The 24,793-nt window shown below is 43.6% G+C and overlaps 1 protein-coding gene across 1 annotated transcript; it reads right to left on the bottom strand.

Moving 5' to 3' along the window:
- Positions 1–17,617: 17,617 nt before the first annotated feature.
- On the bottom strand, positions 17,618–24,177 carry LOC113562148. The gene is made up of 4 exons (XM_026970510.1): positions 24,040–24,177; positions 23,104–23,444; positions 18,570–18,680; positions 17,618–17,871 (listed from the first exon to the last, which is right to left on the bottom strand). Exons 1-4 carry the CDS (start codon positions 24,175–24,177, stop codon positions 17,619–17,621), a joined length of 843 nt encoding a protein of 280 aa, XP_026826311.1. The 3' UTR covers position 17,618.
- Between the last annotated feature and the right edge of the window lie 616 nt (positions 24,178–24,793).

The following is a 24,793-nucleotide window of genomic DNA, read 5'->3' as shown; positions in this document are numbered from 1 at the left end:
GCATCCATACGTGTGGCACGAAAGTGGCGATTACCGGAGACGACGATTATTCACATTCGCGATTGTCGTGCGATCCACGTTCGGTCCGCCTCCGTTCGCCCGGAGGGTGAATTTCACGGAGGGCGAAACCGACGTTTGCGATTGACCGGAGGGATCCTCACGACCGTCGCGTAATGTCGTCGTCGTCGTCGTCGTCGTCGACGTACGCGTCGATCGTTCGGCGTTTTTACGACACGGGCGCGCATAAATGTTCTGATTCACTCTTGTACGTATACATATATACATATATACATACATTTATATACATACATATATATATATGTATACCGCGAAAGGAAGAGAAATCCTGCCTCGTCGCGTAGCGCTTTTCGCTTGGACGGAGGGCTTCTGAAACCAAGAAGTAAGCGGAGGGGGAAGAACGGCGCGCTTTTTTAGTATGATCGATATCACTCGATCGGCGGACCGACGACAAGGTTCCGTGTACCGTCGCAATTTCGTCCGCGAACTTTGCCAGCGGGGGCTGGCGGTTTCTTCTCGGCTAGCGATGGTTTTGGACTGACGTCTACTTCTCACACCACACCCTCGTCGTCGTTGCGTCGAGTGTTTGCACTAGAAGGCAGCGCGATAATTACGAGCCAAAGTCGCTGATGCGAACATCGAAGACTGACAAGGATTCTCTCTTCATCCTTGATCACCAAAATTCGTCGCGTTCTACTTCGTTCTCTCCTAACGTGAAAATCTTGTCGCGTCGTTCGAAATGAAAGTATTTAATTACGGTGTTTCGTGCGTGGGAGAAAATGTCCCGCTCATTTCGTTGCATTCAGGAATAATTGAGGGACTGAGGAAACCGCGGTCGGGTAAATGCTCAAATCTCCTCTAGACGCAAAAATTCCGTGACGCTGATCTGGTTGGTCCCGCGCACGAAGACGTCAGTGCCATCGCCAGGAGGAAGCCGGCTACCGAGCTCTCCCTCGGGCTCGTCCGATCGAAACTCCGACGCGCCCCGTTTTTCCTTTTCTCTCTGCGTTTCGCGTTCCTTCGTTCGTTCGTTTCTTCGCGATCCCGACCAGCGAGTCGCGGATGCTCCGAACGCGTATTGCTCGGGAGGCACGACTACGACGATTACGACGATCATGTTAGGGGTAACGACATAACGAGCGTCTAAGGGGAATTAAGGATAAACCGCATGTTATATACGTATATACGTACATAGCCGTACACGCGTACGCTCCCACACGAGCACATCTTATTACATAAAACATACACACACACACAGAATACACGCGGCCACACAAGTAACGTGTATACACACGAGGAATAAAAGTGGAGGAAAAAGAAGTAACATACGAGCGTTTTGTTATATCCGTAAAACGTAGGCGAACGTGTGCTGTAAGAGAGTAAACGTATCGAATCTACAGTTAAATGTTTACGATAAAATTACGGGTAATTAAGAAATTCTAGATTTTTTCTAACTAATCGAATCGTACGGCGGACTCGTGCCAATCCTCTAGATTTACGACCTAAAACGAGATATACAAATGAAGATGAAGCTGTTACCCTATATTAAGTCGGCTTGAAATATATTTCATTACATATATTTACCGAACGAGAGTGCTGCGTTCTACGTGAATGCGTGCGTGCGTATGTGCGTGTGGCGTGCCCGTCGAGAGGCCACACGCTGGCTTGTACACTTGTGTGTGCGTGTATGAGACTGTGCGTGCCTGTGTTGTGCGTGTGCGAATGCGAGCGACGGGGTGCACGGAGACGCAAGTCGAGAAGCGAAGAGAGAGATGTGCAGGGGAATAATTCATTAAATAAGTTGTGTGCGTCGTGAGAAACACGCGACAGCGGCGAGAGTGGCGAAAAGAATCGTCAGACGACGTTACGTCTCATTTAACGCTGGATTTGCTTGATGATTCGCACTGCATTCAACCGCGCGTCGTTGCCTCGTGCAGTCGCGCAGACAATTTCCTTTCTATTTGCTGTTTATGTACGTACATACATGCTTCATTCAGTATTCTTCATGCTGCTGATATTTCGTGTTCCAGTTATTTCGCGGCAGTCACGAAAAATCGGCGATCGTTATGTGTTTGCGATGTTTGAGGAGTTTGTGTTTTCGATTCGGTGCGATCGTTCGAGAATGTGATTGCGTAATAAGAATGGTAATTCTTTTATAATGTGCATATTAAAAATCTAGAAGTTGTTTGCTGTCCAATTGTGATAAATTGGCATTTAAACGACGAAACACCGACGATCCATGAAGCGTGTGCCAACTTTGAAATTTTACTTTGTTAACTTTGAAAAGTTACTTTGAAAGAGAGGGAAGAAGAGAGGCATCCTTAAGCGTGATAAGTAAAAAACGCGTAAATGCATGTTGCGGATTCTTTTGATAAAAGTTGAAGATAAATAAGTTTGCAAAACTGCAGACAATAGATGATATCTCGAGGCATACTTTATTTTCAATCATTATTTCAATCATATAGAATTGGAAGATTGAAGATTCTCTTTCATACTTTTTTTTATCACGTTTAAAGGTCGTATCGATAATAATGCGTTTAAGAAACGTAAGTTTGGTGACCATCTTCATCGAGGCTTTTCTCTTTCCATTTATTCATTTGACTGGTTTCAAGGAAAATGAATAATTACAACAAATATAAAATTTCCATCTTTATTAAATCCACTCAACATCGTAATAAAGCGATTAATTACGCAAATTACAGTAACATTATCTGAAATTGTTACAATGAAAAGGCGAAAAGTAGCAAGAAACGAAGAGCGCTTCTCATATCGCAACATTCGAATGATTGCGTTACTATAGATCATCGTCGCCATAAAAAATCGTCGTATTTAAGGATCGATCTTTCTTTTTACCATTCTCGATCTCGTGACGACATCGAGCTCGCGCGAACCGTGTCGCGTGTCATCACGTCACCGCTGCTGTCATTATCAGTATAGTGTTTGTATTATCGCTGTATAGAGTGAGGCGTTCAATTAGTCGACGCTGTAACGAAAGAAGTGAGGAGAATTACTGCTATACATATGTACATACAGTGCGAAGCGGGGAGAAGAAGATATACACACACACAGAGTAGGATGGTTTTTGGTGGTCAGTGATGCAGGATGTGAGGGAGATGGAGAACAGTTTTCGCCGCCATTACTGGTCATCGCGATCATTCTTATACGATTACGACGATTATTATTATTGTAATCGCTAATTATCCTATTATTGTAACTATTATTATTATTGTCATTGAATATTATTAGCGAGCGTTACTATCGTTCTGGCGAGTCGCGGAGATTCCGTGGAGGCGACCGACGCAGCTGGTGGAGATTGATCGATGGCAGTATTAAAAGGAGAGTGCAAAGTGCGAACAATAAAACTGGGATGTACACAGAACGAACGGCAAATTAAAATTGTGTAGAGCAGAAGCGCGTAAGGTGGAGACGCGAAATCTGGAGAGGGAGGATGGAATTTGTTTTAAATAAACAACGAATTACCGAGATTTCTACATTCTTGACATGCCGATCTCTCTGTCTATCTGTTTGTCTATCAGTCTGTTCGTCTGTCTGTCTGTTTGTCTGTCCGTCTGTCTGTTTGTCTGTCTGTCTGTCTGTTCCTTGTGCGTCTGTGTCTGCTGTGTCTCAGAAACGAGTGCCACCTGCCCAACGTGCGTCCATTGTGTTTCTTCTCGCTTGGTCATTGCACCTGAATACATCCGCACCGAGCATTTCCTCTGCGAAGGCACGTTTCCGGTATATCGAGGACTCGCTGGCGTCGCGACAACGCTGGACGACGTTCACAATTGCATCGACAAATCGTAATTAGCGTTTCTTCACTCGGCAACGCGCGCAGCGATCGCGTCACCGTGTGAGTACCGGAGTAATTTTGGTACTCGAATATCGGTACCCTGATCGGATGCATTCGCCGGATCGGAGCAGCATCCGTGATTTGTACATATACTTAACGGCGCCACTGTCACATCGGTTGATCAAACCGGTCTCTTCGTCTCTTGTTCGTTCGATATTCGGGTACTGGAATTCGACTCCACGAACGTCGCATCAGTCGTGATCTCGGTGTCCACAAAATAGGGATTGCTCCGATAAATATATTTATGTATATGGTCATATCCGCGTGGGATTGGAGGACGTTCGATTAATTCGAAGGCCTCAATCGCAACTGTTTATCAAGAGGGAAATGATTTGAAATATCTGCGTAGCATTGGTACGCATCTTACAGGTCCTTTCCTTTAGCAAGCCGCAAGTATATCGGGACAAGATTCGGCATTAGACGTCCGAATATTCCGTAGTACATTCACAAGCACACTTTTATTTGCATAAGCAAGTTCATAAATTATGATATTTTATGAATTGTTCAATGACCGGATATCGCATTAATGGTCGTAGCATGGTTATCACCTTTCGAATTCGCCGTGTGTTATCCCGATATTGACTCATTACATTCACACGTCGAAATATCCGGATTATCCGCATCGATTATTCGGATATTCGAATTATTTCGATAGCTTTAGCCGGCGTGTGATTACAGAGCCGCGTAATTCGAGCTACCGCGGGCCTCAAACATTACCGATACGTATAATAGACTCTGTATAGTAGGCTCTTTTACGGCTTCTTTTAAACATCTAATTCAGCAATAGTGACGCCTAGCCGACATGCCGGATCACGGTGCACCAGCAATGAAAGAGTTTGAAAGAGTCGCGTGGTCATCATGCTCACGCGATGACTATGTCGACTATATCGAGATTTATTTGCGATGCTTCGACGCGATTGCCGCGCGCGTTGCTCGTGTAACGCAAATCCGGCGAAAGGGCGAGGCTCGCGCCGGGGATTGCTCGCACCCTGTACGAAGGGTGGATGCAATTCGCTCTTGCAAACACGCACACGTAGATAACGCGCTCGCATGTTCGTTGTTGCGTTTTCACGAGTTTTTTCCCGTCACTTCATCACAAAAACGTATATTCCTTCTCGTGCGACACATCCCGAGTCTGGTCTCGATCTCGCGCGGTCGCTTCGAGGGGCAAATGGCACTTCAAATCCGTCTATATTCCTCACGCGTAATTCCGCTCGCGACGAAGGATCAAAAAAGAGTTGGCTCCAAGGGCGGGAGAATGTGCGACATGCGGAGAGAATTGGATGAAAAGGACAGAGAGAGCGCGAGCGAGGGAATTGATAGGCACGTACGTTGGTACGTTGATTAGGAAAGAATGAGAAGCGAGAGAGAGAGAGAGAGAGAAAGAGAGAGAAAGAGAGAGAGAGAGAGAAAGCGGAAGCAGAGGCGCTATATGTGTAAAATATTAATTACCTAATTACGAGGAGCCATTACTCTAACGGGAAGAGGGGGAAAGAAACACACACATACACACACACACTCATTATGTATGGATAAACTAAACTAATCTATTTGTAAGCTAACGTCTACACAACTCTACACAACTATCCACGTATAATGTAAAACGATTGAAATAACGAACGGTTAAAATTATTGTTTAAAAAATAATAAACGTATTGAAAAAAAATGATGAAAGGGGGAAAGCAGTTATTGACGTCACTTGTCGTTCCGCTCGCTTTGTACAATATCACCCCTTCTCGCAAGCCATGTCCCCGGAAATCTGCACGTATGTACATTCATCAAACGGACGGACATCTGCACCTGCTTGTCATTAGGCGTCTCTTCTCGGACGGGTTCCCGTCCGATTTTTATTGGTCAGGCATTTTTAGGAGAAAGACCTTACTCGCCTTGCCATCGGGCGGAATAAGCGAGGCTCGCGACGAAAGATGGATGCATTCAGTGCATTTTCGGAAACGCGCTCGGCAAAAAAGAGGTGCGCATGACCCATTTTGGCTATAGAGACACATCCTTGGTTTTTGTCGTACATCTTTTCTTTCACGAAGCCGTAGCGATCGTTAATTTCGTCCGATGCGTCGCGACACGGTGCTCCAACGCCAACACGCTTCTCCGTCAAGCTGAAAACTTCTGACAAGAAGTTCCTTCCCGTTCTCCTGTTAACTTCTTAATTGCACGCAGCGTAATATCATTGTCCATCGGCTTTACTCCGCACGGAAATTGTTTTTTTCTGGTTCTTTGAAGTTTGCTGTCAAAGTTTGCGCTTGAATTCTTTATCATTACATGATTTTCCTCTCACATAAACTCCTAGACCCACATTTATACTATCGCATCTCTTTTCCTACTCTTATTACTTGTTATACACTGAGAAAAATATCATGGCTTATCTAATCGGATAATCCAATTACATAGTAACAAACGAATATATCCGATTAAAGTGCATAAAAGACAAAGGAAAATGATCGGACATATCCGATGAAGGTAATCGGAAAACTATTTAATCGGTTTATCCGATGAAAATTTTTCTCAGTGTACTTTTATGCACTGTATGTACTTTTTTATTTTAAATTAGAAGCATAGAAGCGCTCTTGTTTGGAGCGTGAGAGGAGCCAGCGTGCTTTTGCCCAAGCTGAAAATCGTGGATGAGAAAGAGGAAAGAAGACGGATACCTGCGGACATGGAGATGGAAGGAAGTATAAATCCACGTTACTATCTCGAGAATTAATTGCGACGTGAGCATATAAAGAACCATTAAGGCGCTCTCCCTCGAAAAACAGAGATTAGCGTCACGAATAATAAATTCCAGTTAATTAGGATCAAGTCGTCGTGGAAGTTCCTTCATTGAGATGGAGCGGTATTCATGCTGCACTATTTAAGATCGCCGGGCGGAGGCAACTTTATATTGATCAACGTACCGAAACAAAGGAGCAATTACCGCGGTAAACTTCGAAACAGTGTGCACCTTGGGAGAGAAATTAAAGTTTTAAGGTTCATCTATGTTGAAGAGAGATTAACTTTCGGATGCGCGCTACTATGCGAGAACGAATGCAGTATTAAATTAAAATATTAATGTCACATATTTTAATTAACAATCGCGTTTCCAGGAAACCGAATTAACTACGAATTAAACACGTAAGCAACACACACGCGCGATTCGCTCTCTCACTTTTTATCTACTACACGTATTAAACTCACCGAAATTTTTATTAAATTGGAGAGAGTCTTTCAAAGTTTTGGAGAAGTATTTTCCGATTGATTTCTCTATAGAAATATAATAGAAATCTAAAAAGGTTCTGCGGAAAAATGGGAATCTGAATGTCGTAAATAACGGCCGAATGATATGGGAGAGTGCATACATATACATCGCACTAAGTAAAGCGACGATGTGTTACATGAGCTTGTCTTCCGCTCCGAGAGGATCTCTTACATAATCCAAGGTATTTTATAACTGGACTTACACGTTGTTCTCTCGACAAGAACAGCTCGGAGAGACGCTGTGGAGATGCTGCGGAGTATCAGGAAGGAGAACCTCTACTCGTGGATGTTCAGCAGAAGTTTCGTCGTGTAGACATTAATATTCCCTCATATCGCGCGCGGATGTGCTTCCTGCAAAAATATACGGTAGCGACGAGAGCGAACAGCTACAAATGTCGCGGCGCTTCCGCCGCGCGTGAAGCGGCCTTTCCCTTCCAAGATTTATTCCACCGTGTCTGCTTAGCATTATAGGTCAAGTCTCGTCGTGATCGAACACATGTCGCTGTCTATGTGGCGTCTGCCGATTGTGAGTGTATCAGAACTCCTAAACAACGAAAACCTGGATATTCTCGGGACGATGCAGTCTCGATGCGATTTCAAGCATGCAGATGTAAAAATAATTCGTTATGCTCTTGCTCCGCTTTAAGAGACGAATTCATCCACTGCAAAACGCTCACAACAGATATTTGCAGTGCGTTTCAATCAGTTTAGGAATATGCGCCGAAAGAAAAAAGAAATTTTATTTACGTTGGCACTCGTCCCTATTCCGAATTAATTAATCCGGTTGACGCGATGCTGACTCTTGTTCAGGTTTTCATCCGATTTTCATTGCGGACGATAGTTATCGTTTTATTCGAGTCGCGTTGACTCTAGCGGTAGAGTTTGAAGCATCGTCAGGCAAAGCTGGGTGAGAATTGGAGGTAAATCGAAAAAATGACAAAACGACACGAATTTATTTCGGGAAAATTGTTGTCGATAAAAACATGTTCAAAGTTGGAAGACGTAGTTATACGTGTATAACCATTCATTGCTTTTTTCCACTCGCCGCGATAGGAGTGCAAAGCTCGTTACAACATCAACTGCAATTCGCGAAATAGATTTGTCGAGCTTCGCACACACGTGATTCAATACGCAGCCGAGTAATTGCCGTCTAAACGTAGCGACGGAACCAAGAAGCAACAGCAACAGCTAAAGTTACCACTACTGAGTTTTGACGAGTTTGTAAAAGTGTTCACTCGATAACTGCGAGTTACCCTCTTCCTCCTCTTTCCTCAACTGCAGTTAACTTTCTTCCAGAGTAAGCGGCGGGCAGATAAAAATTGCAATTTACTTCGCACGCTGCGTTAACGAATGAACGGACAGGGTACTCGCCTATCCGGGTGATGCGAATCCAAGCTGGATCCTGGCAGCAATCATACACACGCGCGTTGCTTCAATCGAAATGGAGAGCACTCGAGAATCGCGGCAGCAACATAAAAACGTTTCGGCGAACGGTTTCCTCTTTGCTCTTCCTCGAGTGCCATCCTAACGTGCCTCCGTTCGAGGACTTTTGTCGTGCATCTCAAGAACCTCGGCTATCCGCTGCATTGTGTCGCGGATTTTCCACCCTCGTCCCGAAGGATACCTCGCGCGGTTTACGGTCATCGAAATCCGCCTTCTCCCTGCGATCCTGGGATCATTTTCATCTCGCTAGTCCTGTTCGGTGTAATTCAACGTTCTCATGAATAATAATACGTCAGTATGAAATGGATGAGAAGCAATTAAAACTATACATTTCTATATTTAGTGAAAATTTTGTATTGATTCTTACTGAATCCACAGCAGTTTCTGCTGAGCGATTTTATTTTTCAAATGTAACAGTTCGAAGCAAACAGCTGTTATTCTTCGCTGTATTCGCGAGAGACGAGAAATCTTGTGTTCTTATTCTGTTTCTGCACTTAGATCCGTACTTGTTTTCGAATGAGGAAGATAAATAAATATGAAATTATGTGGTATACTAGTATTACTACAGTAAAAAATTGGAAAAGCATTATGAATTTATTCAGACTGAACAAATGTGGTTTATTTATTTCGAATTAAAAATATTGATAATTAACACTTTTATAGAAGCAAATGTTGATTTTAAATTACGTTAATCACGTCATTTTCGAAAGAATTCTCCAAACTCTCGAAACTTATAACGTATCTTTAAACATTTATTTTGTCCCCTAGTTTTGCTATTCTTTATATTCGGCGACATTTACTGCTCCACGATCCACGCTAGGGACGATTCCTGTGAGGACAAAGGGGGGATTGGACTCGTTGGTTTCTTTCCCGACATCCGTTGTCTATCCCTCTTTCGCGAGAGTCGACGACGCAATATCCTTCTGCGCGGCATTCCTGTCGGGCTTCTTTCTTCCTCGTTTTGGATAGATTGGCTTCCAGCACGTATTCGAATTTTCCATGCCGAATCGCCCGAGACTTCTCTTACAGGATTCCTCCTCCGTTGTTCTCCCCTTTCCATCCCGTTCTCCCTTTTGTGTACGGGGGTGAGATATCTCAAAGCACCAAAAGAATCCGTTTCGGAAACATCGCGTACACGTGATGCGAATATTTGGACGCTTGAAAGATCGGGTATCAATAGTAAACGCGAAAAATTCTCACTTGCACAGCGTAATATTAATTCCTGATCGCGCAATTTTTTCCGAACGAGAAGTTTTTCAAATTCAATTCGTCTTCGCGCGTGATAACGCGCCTCTTAGGCGTTACGTATAAAACTCGATAATTATGTAAAAGAGCTGCAGTATGCACCTTCGTCGGAAATGCATTACCGATAAACCCGCGGAGAACTCCTGCTTGAGATACATGCAGTAAGCAAGAGATATCGAACTACGGAATAGGTAAACTTAGATAGAGGCAAGTTTAACGTCTCGTTGCGGAAGCAGCGGGGCGATGTTATTTCTGAAATTTTCCCTAGCGTTACGCGGAACGTATACATACATCGAACGTCCCGAGCAAATAAATAGGAAGAACGTAATTCGTAGTTGTTCTCAGAGTCCCGGGGGGAATTGTTCGCAAGTGTTGCCGCTGGATAGCCACTATCGTATTCCGTCGAGCAGGAGATTGCTATTTGTGGACGCGGTTTTAAATTTAAACGTTTGCTTGGATTGTGTTTTTTAAGCTCGAACCAAGTCATCGAAGATGGAAGCTGCGAGCGTGGGACGTGGCCTGGATGTGAGACGAAGTTTCAGCACAGAGAAATCTCTTCTTACCTCTTCAGTTTTTTTCATAAAATAATCTTATTGCAAATTCTTTAAAATAGCCTTTTCGCAGGTACCGTTGCTATAACTTCCCAAGTTCTTTAATTAAAAGATCTCGCGCCGAAGATATAAAGCGTTAAAGTCCTATGCCGTACGTTAGCTGACACAGCGTGAAGAAGAGCAAGAGATGAGCTTCTCTTATACTATAAAATAATTCTGTCTGCTCAAAGTTAACGGCAAAAGAAGCGATCATAAAACTTCGTCCATCTACGGGGAAAATGAGTTTTCTATGATATTCCAGTTGAAAAAGGAAGCCGCACGGAACGTATCTGCCGTAAATTTGCAAAGTGGAAAATCGAAGATATAAATGTGCCCATTCTATTCTTTCCTTTCTCCGCCAAGTTTATCAGAAAATGACCTCGGCACGCGAGCTCTATCATGGTGCACCGCAGCTCGTTTTGTATGCTCTTCCTGCGTTATGCAAAGTCTAAAGTCTCTTCTCCAAGTTCTTCCGACGTTATTTCGTCGCTAGACAAGTATTAAGACTCTCGTTGCTTTCTTCGTAGGGAAACGCATTAGTTTCAACAATAACAGATTTGTAACTGTAACAATAATTTATATCTCGCAGAAACGTTTCCAGATTCTAGAATAACAACAAATTAAATACAAAATAAACGATGTAAAGGAATGTGAAAATAAACCAAAAATGACAAGCATAGCTCAATGTCGACAATTGCATCTGGAATATATTTCTGCCTTACAACTTCGTTACAACTGCGTTATCATAATCGACTCGTCGAGAGCAGGCAAGACTCCAACAAGTCCCCTTATTACTTTATTAGTATGCATAATGCATTTACGGGCGTACGTAATTCGCGGTAAAAGGGTATTCCGCAATCACGGGGAGATCTTTTGAAAGTCGCGGATGGCCGGGATGAAGCTGCCCGGCTCCGTCTTGTTATCTCGGACGGCGGAGGGAAGAGCGTGCGTCGGAATGGCGAGTTCGAGATATTCATCTGCAATTCTCCCTCGCAATACCGTTCCTGAAAGAAATTAATCTCTGGCTTTCGCCGGCGCGATCGCAGTTTTATTACTCCCGGACGAAGCCCGAGCGGCGTAATTACGGCGAAAATACCGGCGCGCCGGCGGGTTTCGGTATCGCCGCCGGGAAACTCTACCCTCCTGCGTTTACCTCTTTGACTCCACGGGCTTTCCGCGGGGATGCATCCCTAGTCGAGGATATAATGCAGTCGACGCCGGCGACAACAACGGGAGACGGAGTTTGCCGTCGTGCGTCTGATACCATTCGCTACCGAACTCTGAGATGCCGATACGTCGCGTGTATTCCTAGTGATTTCGGAGCAAGGCGCGGCTTAACGCGCCGGTGAAACGTCGTCGTTAATGGATCGAGCTCGCGTTTCCCCATTGTGTACCCGGGAAAGTGGAAAGCGACGAGATGGACGATGTAATTTCATTATTAATCTTGCTCGAGGTGAAATCACGGCGCGCGTCGCGCATGTACTTGAAGACCTTCGCTTCCGGAGTTCGGATGTTTTCCCCCTTCGCTCGGACCTCGAGTCAATAAATTAAATCAAAACCAGTTCCTTTTAATCTGCCTCGAAATTACAGCACTCCATGACACTCGGAGAATTTGTAAAATCAGTTTAATCAGTCGAACAATCTCGTAACGCAAACTCCAGCGAAGCTATTAAAGTCATCGCGGCCGGATTAGAGCTATTAAACCTATTAAAAGCTAATTGCGCATTTCATTGCGCGTGCACTGATGAGTAATAACACAATAAAACAAGCGTACTTGGCTATTCATCCGCGTCCATCACATTTATCGTGTAAAATTTCGTTACGTTGTAACAGCGAGCTCTCGAAATTGTTTAATGAAATCAATGTGACGTGATAGTAGCCTATGTCACCAAGAGACATAAAAAGAACTCGCTGGTAAGTTCTCGTGAAGCAGCATTTGTATAAATGATAACGACTGAGTCGACGGGAAAAGGCCGAGCGGAAGTGAATTCGCCGTGTTTCCAGGCATGGTATTCACTTACAGTGGCCGAAACTGTTGAAGGCAATCGGGTGTCTCCTCCGGCAGGCGATACGCGTCTCGCGGAATTAAGTTAATCGGAAGGAATCAATTTCTTCGGGAAGTACTGCAGCAGTACAGAGTGCGGGCGATGCCTTCCGAATCAATACTTTACTCGTCGCGAAGCGCCTCGGTACAGCGCTGCAAAGCGGCTTAGCATCTTCGGTGATAGCGTGCTCGCGCCACTTTATTTATGATGTTTGAGAGCGTGCTTCTTGTGTACCGTTGCGGACTTAGTGGCAGCCACTGTGCTCTTAAATTTCGTTAAATTTCCTTTATAATATCGTTCAAGTCGTAATTAACAGCGATATCGTCGGTCATTTATTTCAATGACTCTTCATTGTCATTTTAATAAGTTTTTAATAAGCAATTTTCATAGCAAATTTCAAGTTTAAGCTTATTCGGCGCCAGACTTATTAATAAGAATAAAACGTTAAATCCGTATATTAAATGCGGAGCAAAAATTGATGGTGACACTTTTTTCGTGTACTGCCGTCGACGGTGGAGCTCTTCGTCGGATCTGCGTCAAATGTTGCTTCGGATGAGAGTCGTTAAAAAAGTTCCGGCCATAACTAGCTCTTTCGATGGAAGTTCGGGTTGGAAAGTTCGGTCGCATAAAAGTCGTTGCAACGAGTTAAGCCATGCGATGGGTAACATCGAGACTCTTCATTGGAGCCGCGCCCATGTCGCTATGTCGTGCGATCTCGATCGATAGTAAACCCGCAAATTAATAGCATTTTCGTGCTTTAACAACTAAAGAGAACAATGCATTTTGTCACCGTTACGCATCGTCGATTAAAATTGCTAATTTGGACCAATTTCCTCAATTTCGAGTAGCGTAAATTATAATTTAATTGTAACTATCCACTTACTAAGTAACTTTCTAAGCCGCGACTAATTTTTCAAAGCTCTGTTTTTTTAAAAAATACAAAGAGCTAACGCTATGATCAAAGTTAATTAACAAACTCCTGCACATGCAACTCGAAATCCTGCCTATGTTGCTTGCTCGAAAAACAGCTTGCATTCAAGTTAGACGTTTAGACCAGCCACGACTCCCAGTTTCATTTACGTGTAAATTCGCCGGAGGAACACCGATGCGCACGAGAGCAATTCCAATCAGAGAGCGTTAAACGCGATTTCCGCCACAGTGGCTGGCGCGCTCGCACGAGAGTTCGACGCAAGAGCAACGTGATTCTCTCGCGGTGCACCTTATTTTGCTCGCAGCGAGATGCATCGCGACGCCACCCTTTATTCGGTAGGCATCCCGCGCGAAAGCGGGGGTGCTTACGGCGCTCCGTGTCCCACGAGGTGTCGCGATGCGTCGTGAATCCGACATCGCCGTCGCATCGACCGCGAAATTGGCGGCTTCACTCGCTCGTTTGCTCTCTCGTCGCTGTTCGACGACAACGACGGAGTGGCCGCGTAAACGATCGGTTACAGCAGGAGATATCCACCTACGCGTACCTGCGGGAATTGTGGCTAACCATACGAAATCGTATGGTGGTGTCGTAGAAAAGGAGGGTTGTTGCAAGCGGCCTACACACCACGCCCGGTCTGGCCCGCGAACTGGGGCGGTGCCACCGTCGTGAAATCGATATCTGTTCGCTCTTACCGGATTTTACTCACCGACGGAAAAAAAGGAGGAGAGAAAGAAAGGCGAAGAGAAAAGAAAATAAGAGAGGAGAAAAGCGAGAAAAGAGATCGGGCGGGATCGGGATCGAGAGGGTGAAATTGCAGTGCGCGCGGCAAGTAAAATCATTGTCGTCGGGTAACGGCAAATTGCTTGTAATTGATGCGTTCCATTTCGCGGGTGATCACCGTGCGGTTGGAATTCTAATTCGGGCAGTCAGGCATATTCAAATGGACAATAAAAGCCTTACGTGGCGCGTCTTCTTTTTCGATTAAGTACATGATGGATACACGCGCGCGATCTAAAAGGAACGGAGGAATGAAAATTGATTTCGGCCGCTAATGCATCTTACGAACGTCATCGGGAGTCCACTGTCCATCTAATTTTATATAATAAATTCGCTATATAAAAGATAGCGGCCTACCGAAAATGTCAAAAATTGAGTTCCTCATTTTAAGCGCCATTAAATAGCGACTCAGTGTTCCGTTCAGTGCAATTATGCTGACATAATCTTCGCGAATCCAATTTTCATTAGCGTGCAGTCACGATGAATTGAGGCTCGTAAGGCTCTAAAAAGGGTTAAAAAACTCCAATGCTTTACAAATTACATCTCGATTACATTTCATTTGCATATTTCTTACGCTTCATTAAGCGCATGTAAAACACGCGGCAATCTGCTCGGCGCGGAATACATTAACGCGTGCATTCCGGAAAATTACGGTACACATTATTATTATATGCATTATTATGTAGCAACGTAATTACCAAATTATGGAAACGAAACGATAAAAACTTGAGCATCCGCGAGCTTTCGCCTTGCCTCGTTTATATAATCCGATTTAGGCACGTCTGCTGAATTACAGTTAATTCCCGTGCTTAGAGCGCTATACAGTTAATTGCGACTTTGCGACACGCTGCTCTTACAGGATGCGCGACCCTTTCATTATGGATGCACGTCGAAGGCCCTTTATCCGTGCGACGTTCCCAGAAAAAGGTACGCTTGCGCACATGCGACAAGGCTACCAAGATAGGTGCATCGCACCCGCTGTGTAATGATAAAAAGCCGCAGCTCATAACGGAGTAAAAAGGGCGTCCCTTACCGGCAAAACAAACACGACGTCGGCAATAAAACGTGAAGCAACCTTTACAGGATAAATAGGGCGAAAGAGCGTCTAACGGCTTCTCCGTCGTTCAGCGGAGTGATAACTCGTAAATATCTCGTAATCCTCGAAGCCCTCGCGTCTTATTCGGCAGTTACTTTGGAATCGCTCGCGAAATATAATGAGACTTTCAGATATTTCATCTCCGGCTTCTCGTTAAATTAACGAGGCCATCAGCGGCGTTAATCCAGAAAATTCTATCCACGTGGTCGATATAGTATTAATGCGAGATAAATAAAGCATCACCGTCGGACCGTTGGAAAAAAGGGAAAAACTTTCCTTTTGGAATATTTCATGTGTCCCTACCAGGCCACGAGCAAGAAAGCGAGCACAATAACAGATACTGCTTACGATTAATAGCGAATTACTCGGACCTATCGGCCGGCATTATTAACGAGCCCCGCTTTTGCTGGTCGCGATCGATATATCGGATTTCTTTCATCGCCAGTAATATCAACGGCACCGGCGCCACGGGGGTGTCATTATTCCCGCGGAGACGCCCACTGGACATCGACGTCATCGAATAAATCCAAAATCAATTTCACCGGCGAGGACGGTCCTGTCCTATACAATGTCTCTCCGGTGGCCCACGAAGGACGAAACAGTCCCGTCATTCTTATATTGTTACCGCTGTTGCGGTCCGAGGGTCGAACCCGAAGGGCGGGGACGCGCCGAGGTAATCTTTCATTCTCTATCCTGGAGCAACGCTATGATACCAGATGAGAACGGCAAGTGGAAATAAGTGAAAGACCGATGAAGAAGGAAATGGAACGCCGCGCGATCGGATCGACCGAAAAGGAACAAGAGTGCAGTCTGAGCGCACTCGTTTTCGTACAAACTGGCATTGCTCGTGATAAATCGAAGCTCCGAAGACCGGCGTGAAATCCAATTCCTCTTGTTTGCGACTTTGTTAAACCGGACGGCTTCTGTACGGGGCGGATCGGTGTTTCGGCGTGCACGCCGCTTTGACGTACAGTTTTTCCAATCGGAGAAGCGCATCTCTTTCGGAGAAAATTGTGAAAATTCCTACGGAGAGATTCCCGTAAATAATCAATTACAGATCGAGCAGCTTGTGAGTTTATGGAGGTCTGGCGATGCCCATATTGAAAGTAGGCTTCGGGTAAAATTATCATTTCTATCTCGCGGAGATATAAAGTACATATTTATGACACGCAGCGAATACAACGTAAGTGCTATCTCAAGGGTGCTCTCCTCCCATCTAGTTCCCATCAACCCCCGCTGCTGGTTTACCGGTTCTTGATGCACTATCCCATTTCGTGTCATATCTCACCCAATCCACGTCGGCCGTGCACGATTAACCCTCTATCATAGCTTCTTGTATACTTTATTATACGGCGCGTTTGAAAAATGGACGTCCCCTAAATGGAAGTTACGGGGATCGCGCGCAAACCGAATAAAATAAATGTAAAATACAATAATCTACTCTGTGAATAGCGTATTATGTACTTTACACGTGTGACCTGCTTTTTGTGTATAGTGGAGCAGAATTTATTAATCGATGCTTCAAGCCGATTAAACAGTTACCGAACGCGTTATTTATTTATACGATCGTGATTACGCTGTTATTAAACGCTACGGATAAAATTGACCGAAATGCTTTTTCATAGGTGTTGAAAAATAATATTCGAAAAATTGAATAACATTTAGAGAATTGCAGAATATACATACACATATATTTATTTACACATATATTGATGTTAATTTTTATTAATATTAATAAATATTATTAAAAAGTAATATTTTTTTATTCCGGATTAATAATATAATTGTGGTGATATACACGCGTGCGTTCATTCTCCTACAAATTAAATTGGATTCAGATTCGTTCACGGTCACGTATGAAATCTGGTACTTGCATTTATGCCGAGTTACTGCCCTACCAATGGCTCTCTTTTCCAATGAATATGTATATCCCCATAACATGCATATTTATTATGTAATTACAGGACAACTAGCTGTTTTTGCTTGGTAATATCACCAGTCTTCGCAGTCGTACGATCATATTTTATTTTTGCGTTTCTGTTGACCGAACACGAGTCATTTTCCAATCTACGATTATTATGGCTGTTTATTTATTCTTTTATTGCTTCTTCATAAAAAATCTGGTACTACTTTCACTTATTTAAATGTACGTGTTATATCAAGCGCAGATATGATTGTGTAATTTTATTACATACTGAAAGATGCTTTTGAATGAGAAGAGAGAGAATGTGAGTTTTCGACGACTCTATCACGGAATCTATCACGTTATCGAGCTGATGCTGTTGATGATTCACAACAGTGAATCATCAGCATTGCGAGGTCGTGATGCAGGTGCGCGTCGTCGAAATCGGGTTACTGTTTGCATGCATCGCGTTCACTTCATGTTGTACCCGGGCCAATCCGCAGCGGGTTCTCCCTCAGTGCCCAAAGTTCCGGTGTAGTCCGCAGGATCCCCGGGCTGATCGGACGGGGGTGCGTTATATCTCCCGAGGGCCAAGTCGATGAGGGAGAAACTGCACCCGGGAAACATGGCGGCGCAGTCCTTGCCCTCGTGGCCGGCTTTATGTGCCTGGGTGTATGTGTGATGCTCCTGCGGCTCGAACGAGAACACTCTCTTCAGGGGTAGCCTGCAAGAATGAGAGGGTTTTTACTTTTGGGCTACGAATTGTGCGTCGGAGAGTCGTGAAAAATCAGCGGGTGGAAACTCGGTCTCCCCTGCACCGTCAGTGTGCCGAGAAAAATATTACTCTTGAAATATTTTTCTGAAAGGGTGGAGAGATCTTTCATGAGGCCACCCTCCGCGGGGATCCCTAACGTTTTGCGAATTGCGCATTCTTGCTCGAGACGATGAGTAGGCCGCCTCGTAATAGTCTGCTGTGGTGGAATAATCGAGGGGGTGTCTTACGGAAGTGCCGAGATGGAGAAAGAGAAAAGTATTTTAAATCATATGTACGAGTCGAGTCACGTTTTTAATCCGTCGTCGTTTTTGCATTTCGTGAGGCTCATAATAACATTTTATTTTCCACGAGAGAAGAACGTCGCGCTGTCTATGTTTAGGTTTGCTGGAACGTAATGAAAGTAGCTTGGTGTGCGTGATATACTGAAGAAAGTACTTCATCTACTCGTTTTTAGTTTCCTGCGACTTTTGTTGTACATTCGTCGTTTCCTTCTCCCCGTTTTTTCTGTTTTGAGTCATTATCTTGAAACTGTTAATGTACGTGTAAATGTTCACTTCTTAAACTAAATTCAGAAGATTTCGAAAAAAATACGATATTTCATGCGACTCTTTAAGGCGACTCTTTTACTTTGTTTTCTTCTTACTTACGAAAATGATATTCTCATCATCTCCTCCACTAACGTATTTCCTTTTGGCATCAATCTTTGGGATGCTTCGCAAAGTGCGCGTAGAATGCACGTTCTACCGTCAAAGCCCATCCTAAAAGTATAAGAGAAAATAATAAGGTGTAGAATTATTATAAATGATAATTATTATAAATGATATCTTGCGAAATATTTGTGAGATTACATTGAGCTTTGTTTAAAGCGAAAAGTACATTCTAGTTACCAAGAATATAAACCGTCAAAACATTTAATTATATATTATAAATACAATTAAAAATAAATCTGATTTTTAAAAAAGTTTTTTAAAAAGGCTTATAAATACAGATCGATCAGTATATCAATAAATACACTCATAAAAGTAAGTAGATAAGTATGGGATTGATGAAGGAGCATAATAATTTATCATTCCGGCAGCAACCAGCCACCTCGTTAGCGTTAGTAGAATCTGGTTTTTCCGTCCTCCATACATCTTTTCCGCCAGAGGTTAAAGAACGTCTTTGAAGTTGCGCGATGAGAAGTTTTATATGATTTGATCCATCTCCCGTTAAATTCGGTTCTGATTTGTCGCTGCGTCTTCTTTGTCACACCGGAGGATTACTGGATCATGATAACAATTTTTCTGATTTATCACTGTCACTTTGTGCTCGGGCTAGTCTTACAGGGAGAATGTGTTGGATGAGAACAGCAGTTATCAAATTTCTTCGTTGACTTCAGAGTCAGACAAGAAAGAGCAACACGAGTTGCGTGTTCTCCCGGATATTCGATAAATTGTGCTCATAACTAAAAGTATGTAATACGACCGAAAAATGATGAAAAACGTGAAACAATTAATATAGAACTCTTTATATTTAATAATTTAATTGTTTGTTTCTCTTATCGAATAGAGAATAATGCGAAGCGGAAGAATAAGACAACGAGTCATTCATTACACGCAATTGACGAACCCGAACGCATTTTATGATCGGCAATTTGAGTAAATGCCTACCATTTATTCCGGAGGGTTCTTTACGAAGGGAGGAAGGAGTTTCAGCGAAGTGGATTTCGAAGAGATGAGATAGAATTAATACCGCCAGTCTAACGCGGACATTCTGATATACCATTTTATCCCGCTCGTTCTTTTATTTTTACTTTTATATAAATGTCATTTATTAACCACATTTTTTTATACGCTCTATGTATTCTTATCGCTCTACTTTTCTTCTGTTTTCATGTAAAGATTTAGTTTCTCTGCTGACAATGAAGTATTTAAATACAATTTACATAATGCAATTTATTTATGTATCTATTAGGAGTGTGATTTAGTTTTGAGGGTTTTGCAACAGATGGCTGTAGTGTCAGTTTGTTCCAATAGCTGTTTCCGATAACTGTTGTTTCTTACAGTGTTGACATTATCCATGACATTTAGTAGCATTATAGCAATAGATGCAATAACAGTCGTGTTTATATCATCGTAAAAATCCGAAAGAGCATTTTCGATATGCGTTGCTTTTGTTTTTTAATCAAAAGAAAACTGCGGCTGAGGGTTATAGAATTCTTGTGGAAACTTATGGTGATTCTGCCCCATCAATTAAGACGTGTGAATACTGGTTTAGATGCTTTAAAAGTGGTGATACTGATGTGAAGGACAAAGAACGCTCGGGACAACCAAGAAAGCTTGAAAATGCAGATTTGCAAGCATTATTGGACGAAAATCCAACACAATCCACTTCAGAACTTGCCAGAGCATTAAATGTTGATCGTACAACAGTTACCAAACATTTACATGAAATGGGAAAAATTCAGAAAGAAGGGAAATGGGTTCGACATCAATTATTGGAAAGTGCCATTGCGAACCAGTTGAACATTTGCATTTCGTTGATCGCCAGGCAAAAAAAGAAAAGTCTTTTGTCTCGGATTGTTACTGGGGATGAAAAGTGGATCTATTTTGATAATCCGAAACGCAGAAAATCATGGGTGGATCCAGGCGAACCATCAACATCCACTCCGAGACGCAATATTCACGGTTCAAAAGTAATGCTCTGTATTTGGTGGGATAGTGTACTATGAGCTGTTAAATCCGCATGAGACTGTCACGGCTGATCGTTATCGACACCAATTGTACAAGTTGAAGCAAGCATTGGACCAAAAACGACCACCAATTGCGAGTAAACGACGGAAAGTGATTCTTCTTCGTGACAACGCTCGACCTCACGTTGCGTTATCAGTGAAAGAAACACTATTAGAGCTTGAATGGCAAGTCTTACCGCACCCCGCGTATTCTCCGGACATTGCTCCATGCGATTATTATTTGTTCCGGTGGATGCAACACGCTTTAGAGGATACACACTTTCATAATTTCGAAGAAGTGCGAAAATTCGTCGACGAATGGATCAACTCAAAAGAAGAGTCATTTTATCGTGGTGGAATCCATCTCTAGCCAGAAAGATGGGAAAAAGTTATAGAAAACGAAGGAAAATAGTTTGATTAAGGTATTCATTTATTATCATATTTAAATACATGCGTTTTTGAGCAAACAAAACCCTCAAAACTAAATCACACCCCTAATATATACTAGTTTTATAAAACTACGAATTGTAGAAAATATTGTTAAGATAAGATTCAAAGCACTTGTGCTACGATTCATAGTAAACTTCTCCAGTGTTGTCGCTTCGCTAGAATTTCACTATACAAGGAGTCCCCTTTTTTTATAGAAGAAACAAAACGATACTCATTACATTTCACATATATGGTTCACATTTTTCGAGAAGGGTCCCTTCGTAAGCGGTCGCAATCTAACGTTATTAGGATTTTCGTCGAGTTAAGTACCTTCGGCGCTACGTCCTTCGAGTGAAAACGCTCGGCGCGGCCGTTACCGCGGCCTTATTTCGGCGGGGAAACGAAAACGCCGCGCCAACGAAAATAATCGGACCTCCCGGACGGAGGGTATAAATCTGGTTATGGTTCTGGCCGCGGAAGAGAGAGAAACTATTTTCCCATGGTCGTTGGCCCGAGAAACGGATAAATGGTCTGCCAGACTCGTTCAGAAACAACCCCTCTCGCCCCGACATTCCCACCGCCGTCGCTATCGAGCCGCCGTTCCGTAGTACCCGCCACCCTCTGATTCATGCCATCCTTAAGCCGCACCAACGGCGGCACCACCGGACGATCCTTTATAAACCACCGGCGATGGTTGCATCATCCCGCAGACCCACATTGCACAAGTCAGGGGAGACGCGGCGGGGGCGTCCTATGATGGGTGCTCTATAAGGCGCGGGTATAAACCACCATTTTAGCATCTTCTCTCGGCAAAGGGGTGTGAATGATTTCGTGCGGATATTAGCCGCAATGCTCCAGCGCCCGCCTCGTTATCCCGTTGGCAGGACGGGGTAAACGACACCGCTAAACGTCGCTCGATAAACGTCCGTGAAGGCCGTCGTGAGGGACGCAATAAACGCGTTCGCTGAATTTATGCCGGGCCCCGACAAATGGCCGCTTTTTGCCCCGTCTCGCAACGTCAGCTGCAGTCGCAACAGTTATTTGCTCCGCGAGTGTTATGAATAACGCGAATTTATCCTTTTGGTTAATATGCCGCGGTGTTTCTTAAGCTAGAAAGGCTTTGTTTTTGCTCATTTAGCGAGCCGCGCGAATTACGACAGCTAGAGAATATCGCGAAGGTCGTATTCACGCGACTGGAAAATTGGTTTTAACGAATCGACGTGACCCTGTTCATTAAATCAACGCAATTAATATATCTGAAAGTTGAATAATTCGAATTAAACGAATAAATCGTTACATCACGGAACCGTTCGCCCGATAGCGTAATATAGCCAGGCAAATTGTAAGCCGACGTGACGTGATAATAGCATGTCTCTGTAGCTTCGCTTGATGTGCGGTCGAAGAGTACGGTCTCGGCGAGCATCATTATTACGATATATCGGCTTTCCGCCGTTAATGCGGCCGATACGTCGGTAAGCCGCGATAGATGACACGGAAGAAACTGAAGTACCTCGTCGGGGGTCTCCATAAAGAGACAAGACGGCTGTTCGATCGCGTCGCTGTCACTAAACCCGCCGTTCTATTTTATTATCGAGCGTGTCTCTCGTCGGAGCGTGTCTCGTGAAGAAAATTCGTCTCTCCCCAAAACGCCAGAAATCCAGGTTAATATATTCGCTCAATTTGAGTGGATGACACGACGACGACGACGACGACGAAGATGACGGCGGAGGCGGTCGATGCGGAGGAACTGTTGTTAATCGCTCGCGGGCTGTTATTAATTGTTATCAAGAACAGAATTAATTGACCGTAATTCAGGCCGCATTGATCATCCAATCGTCGTGTTATTGTCGCAATTTCGCACTTAGCGTTACCACGCTCAACGATTTGCATAAAATATTCTGCAGAATAAATTTGGGATGTCTAGAAGCATGTGCGCGGCTGCGTGTACTTTCAATCGATCAATGAGGTTGCAAATTATTTAACGATATAAATTTACAAATTAGTTGCGATCGTACAATTTAATTTGTTACTGGAGTACTCACGCGTTCATGATGACTTCAAGCTTGTTGTAAAGCTCTCGTCGGTGCCTCCTTTGTAAGTAGTAATATTCTGACTTGCGGTACTTTTTTCTGCTCGGGGTGAAATGAGATTTGATGTCGTTATTCCATCCAGAATATTTCAGGGCGGTGTTCCTGTCAACGACCGCAGTGGCACCGTAACGGTCGTGCTTGTTGCCGGCTTTGAGTCTATCGTTTCTCAACTCCAGAAACGGCTCCAACGCAGGTTTGCTCTCGTTGGGCAAGTCGTACGAGATGCCCCAGTTGAGTCCCTCCGTGAAGATGTTGTCCGAAGTCAGAGTGTGCACGGTCATGCAGAGTGCGATCTGCAAACAAGTTCGAGGATACGCTGCAGCTCATATTTGTACTTAGTATTTCCTCCCTTATTGTCTCTCCATTTTTCTACCATTATCATGACTGTTATGAACACTAAAAAGAGTTTACAGTTTGTCCACGAATTCACAGATAAATCATACATACACGCATAGATTATGTATAATGATTTTCAGAGATGGTTTTCAGTGTTTCTTTATAATTATTGACCATGGTATCCCTCGATGTTGAAAATAGTATCGCGCGATAATACAGCGATAAATTATAATAAACCATAATAATTCTACCAACCCGAAACCTGAGAATTATCTACCGGCAAATGCGTTCAATCGGTAAGTAATTAATTATAGAGTTAATTACCGCACACAGCAACCGCATGCCAGTGACGCCCCTTACAACTAAATGTTAAATTAACTCATGTATTCATTACATTTGCATTTAAATTAATGTTTATAATAACGTAAAAATCTGTTGACGAAGCTGACGGGAATATAATGACATCTATGAATAATAACGCTGTTTTGCATTAAGAGGAAGTTGCTCGCAGATTGCTCGTGAAAATAAATCAATGTGCCGCACGATACTCACGGAAAATGTGGAGCCTTCGGGAAAAACGACGTACCGTCGTTTCCTCGATAGAATCGTTTCGTAGTTATCGTCCGCTTCGTATCCCGATAATACCAGACAGAGCACTGAAAGTATCAGGTACTTGACACCGTGATCCATTGTTACTCTGTAAAAGGAATACTGCGCTGTGTTGATCGACAACCAAGGTGTAATGGTGAATTTTTATTGAACATTCAGGAGTACCGCATGCATAATAACATTTAACCATACGTATAGACGTAGTCAGTATTTTTTCCTTTGTTGTTCCGACAACGAAAGGGAAGCGGTGCTTCGTTAATTCGGGTCTAGAGACTCGCAACGACCGAGCTACTAATTTCGCCACGTCAACGAAACGCTTTGAAGCGAAAGCAAATTATTTCATTGTCATCATGAAGCGCACGGTAGGAAGAACGAGGAAGAGAGAGAGAGAGAGAGGAAGAACGCGCGATGAGGATTGAGGATGGTAGCGGGCAAAACTTCTTCCGGCGTGAACTTGTAAAGGAATTACCCAACTTTCCGGGGAGAGCAAATCTCGGTATAATCCGTTGAGAAATTGTTCGACGAGTTTCCTGAAATAAAAGCAGCCCATGAGCGACGCCGCGGTAATGCCGCCTTTTTGCGATCACGCCGAGCGGACTGCCGTAAACCACCGGGCTCGTGATTCGCGCCGGTGACTCTGACGGCCGTTAGCGATAGGTGGGAGGATTAGACAGGAAGTTGGGAATTGTACGAGGAA

Source organism: Ooceraea biroi, chromosome 6, assembly GCF_003672135.1.
Source record: "Ooceraea biroi isolate clonal line C1 chromosome 6, Obir_v5.4, whole genome shotgun sequence".
In the NCBI taxonomy this organism is placed as follows: domain Eukaryota; kingdom Metazoa; phylum Arthropoda; class Insecta; order Hymenoptera; family Formicidae; genus Ooceraea; species Ooceraea biroi.
The sequence above is the reverse complement of the archived record's forward strand: the minus strand, read 5'-3'. Positions and strand labels throughout refer to the sequence as shown.

Bases quoted from the DNA above. Each gene is read 5' to 3' on its own strand.
- LOC113562148 (XM_026970510.1), bottom strand. From the start codon at position 24,177: ATGGATCACGGTGTCAAGTACCTGATACTTTCAGTGCTCTGTCTGGTA. The intron at 18,681-23,103 runs GTGAGTACTCCA...TTATACTTTTAG, and splicing joins CTTGAAGTCATCATGAACGC to GATGGGCTTTGACGGTAGAA. The intron at 17,872-18,569 runs GTAAGTAAGAAG...TCATTCTTGCAG, and splicing joins ATGATGAGAATATCATTTTC to GCTACCCCTGAAGAGAGTGT.